The sequence below is a fragment of the Mycetomoellerius zeteki genome, unplaced genomic scaffold (genome assembly GCF_001594055.1).
Source record: "Mycetomoellerius zeteki isolate Tzet28-1 unplaced genomic scaffold, Tzet1.0 scaffold44, whole genome shotgun sequence".
NCBI lineage: Eukaryota > Metazoa > Arthropoda > Insecta > Hymenoptera > Formicidae > Mycetomoellerius > Mycetomoellerius zeteki.
This window is the reverse complement of record NW_017257435.1, coordinates 92864-101019: the sequence shown is the minus strand read 5'-3', so window position 1 is coordinate 101019 and position 8156 is coordinate 92864. Positions and strand designations below refer to the sequence as shown.

The window sequence follows — 8156 nt, the reverse complement described above, 5'->3', positions numbered from 1 at the left end:
AGCGGAGAGCGCTCCAGCGAGTTTTTCCAGCGAATTTCCGTCGACATTCATACGTTTGAATAATATTTGAGCTTCGTGCGGAAAGGAAGTCTCGAGGAATCGTATCATTACATTTACTTCTGTATCTTTTTCTCACGCATTTAAGATTATAATAATATACGTAAGTAAATAATAATTATTAATAATATTTACATAAAATTGATTAATAATAATGAAGGGAGAAATGTCGGCGACTTTTACGCTGCATTATTAACGCTTATCAAGAGATTTCATCAAGAGTTCAACAGAACATTACAATTCATTATATAGGATTTAAGATTGCCATTCTTCTATGAGAAATTTCACTGAAAGTTTTAAGTTGTCTAAAAGCAAATGTGTAATAATTTTGTGTATAATATTACTTTTTTATAAAAAAGCACAAAAATATTCATTTACATGTATAAAACAAGTTAAAAATAATTCATTGAGAAGCAATTTAGTGTACTTCATTCGATAGTAATTTATCATAGCCCAAGTATCATCAATTGTTTTATCATTCCTTCACATCAACCGTCATTGTAGCGATTTAATTACGATAAGAGAGCATTGTGCGCTCTGCAACGGTGTATTGTAATGAAAAAAGTCTACATTGGGAATGCTCTGAATGCAACTCTAATCGTATCTGCAGAACGGGCATCGCGTTCAAAATCGCTGCGTGTCGTATGCGTTGTTTAATGATTAATTTAAAAAAGGCGTAGAAGCAAGGTCTCGCCAGAGAGAATACTCGCAAACTAACCGCAGCGAACCGATTCATGAAGGCATAAATGTGCTTTTTACCTGAACGATCGGTACCTTCGCTAATGAATAATTAATAGTTGACACGGTCAGACAGCGATGCGAATGGCTTTATCCGCCCGGCTAGATCGCATGTCCGCAAGAACGTTGAAGTTCTTGTACCGGAGATATCTCGGAACGTGCGACTAAGCTTCCTATTATTTCGCAGTGCCGCCTGGATAATGATCACCTTCACGTTTTATCAATTTCCACTTTCGCGCGGCGACATGATAATTTTATGTGGATCGTAATGATGACATGAAATGTAATTTTCTTCATATGCTTGTTTCATGATACCACGTCTTGTAATTCGCCTCGTCGAAGCAATAATTTATCAGAGCCCAATAACGCAAATAGTGAATCGATTGCAGTTATCTAATTTTTCAATATTGCCTGCAATTCGAATGTCTATTAAGCATCTCATTGATTCACGAACTTCCGTTTTGTATACAATTGTAATTAATCACGGTATTGGTAATCATTCTTAACGACATTGTATTTTCTACTAGCTTTTTTAGTTACTACATTTTTTCAAGTTAAATTATTTCATTAAAATTTCTATTATTAAGATAATTGAATAGCGGGAAGGATACGCTACGAAAGACGTCGTGAATCTTAATGTGATATCGTCAATCTTGTTTCATGCTATTGTCGCTAGCGGTGAAAGTTGCAAGAAGAGGGAAAGGCTCATAAAAAAATGGTTCTCTCTAAAATGCACACTTTCTACACAATAATTCTAGATGCATCTTTACGATCGACGAACGTCCCGCCGGATGCAGGGATATTTATGCGGTCATGTATACGTTCCACGAGATAAACGAGATTAATTGTTTCGGCCGATATATTCTGTATTTATAGACAATATTCAGGTCAACCATAGCTACTATCGAAACGTCGTGATCTATGCCGCGGCTTGTCGTCTTAGTTTCACTTAAATTACTTCGCGCGTCGTTGCATCCCCACGCGAGGATGCAGCATTGTCTAACAAGTATACAAAATGCAAATCGTGGTTATCATTTTTGAGAGAGATTCTTCTATTTGAGAATCGAATGTACCTAAACAGTTGACTAAAAAATCGTAAAACAAATGTTACATATATGTATCCGAACAAATAGAATTATATTACAGGAGCATTCAAATTAATTAAATTAAAGTATAATTTAATAATTATACAAAAAAAAATAAAAAAACAGCAATGCAAGTAGTTTTCAATGCGCCATTCCACTTTTCTTCGAGAAAAAAATTATTTGGCTGCTTGCTAATTCTCCAAGTAATTCTCGAATATTTGATGACCTTTTATTAAAAATTAACTTTTTTCGATCTTCTTTGAAGGCTTCATTCACAATTCATACAAAATAGAGATAAATTTATAGTCCCTGTATAAACTATATATTGTCTAAATGCAGTGAAGCCTTCAAAAGAGGACTGAAAAAATTTACCTCTAAAAAAGAGGTCATCACAAATGTTCGAGAGTGAGTTAGCTTGCAGCTAAAAGATTTTTTTTCTCGAGAAATACAAAAGTTACCACTGATGTATTGAAAACTAGAAAGATTATGTTGAAAAATAATGACTTACATGGTATTTCTTTTATATGGTTATTGAATTATAGTCTAAATATATTTGAACGTTCCTCTTTCTCATATGTTTATCTAACAAATTACATCACATTACATGCAAAATAAAATTTCTGTTACGATTAAAGTTCGATAGGACAAATTAGCAGACGTTTTCCGGTCTTGATTTTGATTTTTTTATTAAAAAAAAAAACCGGAATCGTTTAACTTACGATACGCTTCCATTACAGTTAGGATACTCTAGAATTTTTTTCTAACTTTTTCATTTTTTAATTAAACTATATAAATTAATACTTTTTTCTTTCTATTTCTGTTTCTACATGCATAATCGCCAATGCTGCTTTTTAGTATGATTTTTAATTTCTCATTACGTATTAATTTTTACGATAATTATAGACACTTTAGATATACACACTTAATTAATAGATAAAAAGGAACGGTATAATTATCAAATTTGCACTGGTTGATTTTATCGAGAATATTATGTTATTTACACAATCCATATAGAAAATCTTTGTTACAGAAAACGGAAAAAGAAATTGCTGTGCAATTTTCCTATAAAAACAGAAGTATATAATTAAAGAACGGAAAGGATAGAGCGTTGCTTACATTCTATTCATTTTTATCCTCTTTGGTGCTTTCAATATGTAATTATGACATTAAGGAAGCAAAGCTCAGAAAATAGCGAGCATATAAAAGTCTTATTTCCAGTGCAATTCTGTGTGAAACGGATAAGCGTGTTACGATAATATTCAATGTGTTATCATTAATCATATGGGAATGGTCTCACGAGAACAATTCAATGTAGCTATCTTATCTTTCTTTAATATATTAGTTATCAAAACGAGCGTCATTTGTTCATCTCTCTTAGATTGTATCGACGTTTTTCAATTCGTTTTGGATTATATCACCTGTTTTCAATTTACGGCACACTAAATAACGCGTAAAAACAAATGTGTTAAGGTCATCATTAAGTACATTTTAATGCTCGGCACAGGTTTTATCTCAAAAATCGCTAACACGACATTCAGATATCAAAAATTAAGTTTTAGTTTTTATTTTATTATTTTAAAAATAACTTTATTACAATGATGGTATCATTTTGGTTAAAGCAGGAGCAAATACAATATAATTTAGATATTTTTCGTAGTTTCTAAAATATTTTTTATTTTGCACCTTATTCGTTTTTTTTATTTATTTCTCATTTTTTCAACTTTTTTTACTTTTATTAATGTTTTCGTAGCACACTTGGAGATTCTTTTCGCGGCTTCCGTAACACCGGTTAAAAAACTCTAGATTATATAATTAACTTTTGTTTGATTTCTTAATTTCTCTTCAATTTGGTATTATTTGCATACATATAAAGAGTTTTTAATTATACGTTATTACTGCATAAGATCCATTCGTTCTTTTTATTTAGAATGCAAGACAAGAAATCAATTTTTATGAGTACTTCGTATTGAACATTTAACTACATTATTACCCCGTTATAACAATTTTTCATGCTTTTTCTGCCTTATCTTTTTGTGCTCTGTCCGGATGTTGACTTGAAGGCTTGCAAAATTCCGTACTGAAGATACAGAATTTTGCAAGCCATCGACAACAGGTGCGAACGTTTATCTTCACCAAGTGTTTCTGTAATGTTCGATAAATACTTTTTTATTGCATCTGTTGCATTATGGCCAAGTTGGAACCAGCGACTGAGAGCAATCGACAAGAATTAAAGGTGTATCAGATGTACAATCCCTGCAGAAAGTGACTGGAATTAGAAATTTATACTTTCTGTATAAAAATGAATAAATATATGCATATACAACAACAAACCTCTCAGATAAAATGTATTGTATTCAATAAGATCAATATTTATATTTAACAATTTACAGTTTAAATAAAAATGTTCTCGTTTTGTCCTAATTAATTTTTAAAAGTATGTCTACTTCTTATCGAAATAATTTTTAAATCAATTTCTAATCACTATCAAACTTTTTATATTACTTTTAAAAATAATAAAAAATCTGTAATTTTCTTTCTTTTTTTTATTAAAAATACATGTAATACATTCTTAAATGATCATTAAAGTCGCTTGATCAAGTACTAAAGTCCGATCTCTAAAACAAAATGGATTTTGCTCCTTTCGTCTCGGCAACAAAACTATCGTGAGTAATTGAGATAAGTGGCTGACCGCGTAGTAGTTACTTCCGTCTATTCCTTGATTGGTCTTACTATCAAGAGGAATCTCAGACTGCCGATCGATTTCAATGTGCCGATCGCCGACAACGCGCTCCATTGATGTCAATGAACCTTTTTACCTTCGATTGAAAGGCGCAAGGTGCCATCGAGACACGAGAAGGAGAAGTGAGCAGTGTCCGAGAGCTGAAGAGGTGAACAGAGCGCAATCGTAATTTCATACCCGTCACGTTCACGATTGGTCAAACGGCTCGATACTGGCCTCGAGAATGTCAACCGCTCACGAGTACCGTTCGCCTCGACGGATTGACTGTAGAACCTTTTTTACCCGGTATGGATCATTGCGCTAGCTGAACCACCCTTTCGCGAGAAGGAGAGCGCTGACAATGAGATCACCTGACTAGTCGAGGGCAGGGTCACGGATACAGCTTCTCGATTGTCTTGAAAGTTTAATCTGTTTGCTCGAATAAGGCGATATATGTTAAAGAATTTTTCCTGAACCTGAACAGCGTTTCCTCTATTTTTTAATTATTCACAAATATTCTACTTTAATTTTTAACCGATATGTAAAATACCGTGTAGTAATTTTTTCTAATTTAACAATAGTTACACAATATAAGCTAAAAAAATTAGCCAAGAAAGCTAATATTAGCCAAAAAAAGTTTTGGTCGTGAATACGCCCTGAAACCAACTTCAAGAAACAAAACAACAAATAATTTAATTTATAATAGCTTATGTTGCTACAGTTTTAGATAAATAACTTTTAAACGAGTGAGTGGATCCAAATGAATTACTGTATAAGTATTTATTAGAATTTCATTAGTATATATAACACTTTTTAAATTTTTAGTATATACGAAAAATATAAAATAAAATATTTTTTAATTTTTAATAATATTTTTATTTTCATATTTGTAAATAAGTATAAAATGCTATTTTTAATAAAAGACAAACAAAAAAATTAAAGACTTTTAAACTAATAAGAGAATCATACTCAAATCTTACACACATACGTAATGATAGAACAATTTATGCAATTTTTATATTTTTAGTAACACTTTGAGATGTGGCTAATACATCCTTAAAAATTTTTTTATAATTTTTATATAACATTTTTAGATTTATAAAAGATTAAAATTTATGGTAAAATTTTCTCATCGTAAAAATATGCAAACTTTAGAAGAATAATCACATACGAGAATGAACATTCACATTACATGCGAAAGTAATTTGTTGAGGAAATGAAGTTATTTATGGCATGGCAGAGCAATCGCGGAAAGATTACAGTAAATTTTCGTTACCTCAACACAAAGGGCTATTTCACGTATCTTCAACATCGTGCGAATTTAACAGTTCGAAATGAGGAACCTTTCTCGTTTAAATAGGGCCGAGGTGCGAATCAACGATACCGTAAAATACTACCATCAGAGTACCGTTCGAGTGCGAAATTATTTCATCTGCGACTGAATCAAGCACAAGATCTTTCTCACGCAAGCATGGCAGGGCTAATTACGTCCTAATGATGATATAATTATATATTTTTTTACGCGACGGAATGAGGAAGTGACCATTGCAATTTAATATTTTCCTTCATCTGCTGCAACAATCACTTGTGCGGTCCTCTGTCCAACCCTTTGATTTCTTACATGCCGACACGGCCAGTCTTAAAACGCAATTCGGTCTTCTGAACAGCCGCGTTGATATAATATCACGAAAAAAGTTCATCAACCTTATACGCGAGTATTATATACCGCGAGTTCCTCAAGCATGGCGAATATTCCTTATACGACCGTAGGTCTAATAGTCTTCACTTCAGTGGTTTACCGTTTTAATATTCGCGTAAAGTACGAGCGTGCATTATATTTAGGTTTATCGCCCTCACATATGAAATCTGCAATATAATCGAGCATAAAGCTTGATTTCCTGTAATCAAAATCTCGAAGGTGAAAAATCCTAACTTGAGATTCAATTATTATTAATTAAAAATGTTATGTTAAGAGTATTTTTATAATATATAATATTTATTTTAATATATATATAATATTTATTTTAAAAGAGGAAAGAGAGAGAATACTTAAAAAAATATATTTTAAGATAAATTCTCTATTCCTTCAAGAAAATATTGATGGAGTATGCGGAAAAGTTAACATTAGCTTTCGTTCACTTTCAGGAGTATTGGCCATACAGAATGATAAAACATCCTCTCGAATGTCTCGGGAAAATATCGTGTTGAGTGCTAGCGCTTACACTGGTCCTGAAAAAACATCTAGTAGGAGTCACCCAGATGAGTCTTGGACTTTCCAAAGAACCGTCCCGGCGTTTCAGCTAGAAAGCTCGAAAAACGTTAACGATTACGACAGGGAGGAGACCAGAATTGTGTTCAAAGATATGAGTCACGACGAATCTATCAACGAACTAACATCGTCAAAGCACGTGGCCCATATCGACGGTAATAACATCGAGACGAAAGCCGGCGAGTACTACCAGTAAGCTTCATTCCGTTTCTATGAATACTGATAAAGCGAATTGCACGCAAAGGACGAAGTTCCATATAAACGTAAATGGGTTCTTCGTATTAACAGTACAGCTACATAGTATAAGATCCTGCTGTGAGTATTAGATGTCGGTATTTATCAAAGCTTCAGTTACGTGAATCCATCAGAGTTTCAATTAACTCGATCTGTGTTTCTACTTCGAATGGGATGTAAAAAAAGGGAACTAAATATTATATTAACAATAATCAACGTAAATTGCGATTAGTTTGTTTTAATTCTAGTTAGAAGTATGATTAATCTTCTAAAATAATTTGTTATCACAAGTAGTATAGTGCCTACCACCAGCGAATCGATGTCGGGGGAAGGACAAGGGGCTCCGCTGAGAGTAGATCTCCTGTCGGAGCCCCATCAGCTGGTTGGCGCGCCGAGGCAACGAGCACAGCATTCGCCAGCGGATCAGCAGCGGCGAGGTCGTCAAGAGATTTCGAGGACCTATAGCGTGCCGCCGCCGATCTTGCAAACCGCCTCACCAGGTAGACAAGCAAATCCCGATATACAGGACATTATCACCGGTATCGTCAAGTTACTCAATGGCAATGTAAATGTAGCTGCGAACACTGTGAGGCCGTTGAGGCCGATACAAGCTACGAGGTAAGCCATAGAAATTTTAATTTTCCTATACAGAAAAAACGATTTTGCTAAAGTATCTCAAAATTTAAATAGATACAGATTTAAAAATAATTTTGTTGGACTATTAAAATAATTATATGTATGTCACTCAAACAGGTTGCTAGAATGTTAAAATTTTCTGTAGCATTGCTCATTATGTTTGAGATTTCTATTCGTAATTATTTTGATGGTCCAACAAAATTATTTTCAGGTCTATTTAGTTAAATTTTTAGATACTTCAGCAAAATCGTCTTTTCCGTATATTATACTTTACGCAATACTATGACGATCCAATTAATTTCTTTTAGCATTAGAATTATTAATTTTTGAAAATATTATATCACATATTTTCACATATTTATATTATATATTTATAAGAAAAATATCAAGAGACTGTATGTGCAGGGGAGGGGGGGGG

The 8156-nt window shown here is 33.1% G+C and overlaps 1 protein-coding gene across 3 annotated transcripts in view; it reads left to right on the top strand.

Annotated features, from left to right (window-relative positions):
• pwn (calcium-binding EGF-like domain-containing protein pawn) overlaps positions 1 to 8156 on the top strand; it is a 26405-nt gene that overhangs the window by 11130 nt on the left and 7119 nt on the right. For 2 of the 3 annotated variants that reach the window (XM_018454610.1, XM_018454609.1), the window contains exons 2-3: positions 6745 to 7060; positions 7397 to 7720. In XM_018454610.1, coding sequence (XP_018310112.1) covers positions 6745 to 7060; positions 7397 to 7720 — 640 coding nt within the window. Of the gene's footprint in view, positions 1 to 6744; positions 7061 to 7393; positions 7721 to 8156 lie in introns of all 3 variants that reach the window. The other variant, XM_018454607.1, reaches the window with a different exon arrangement.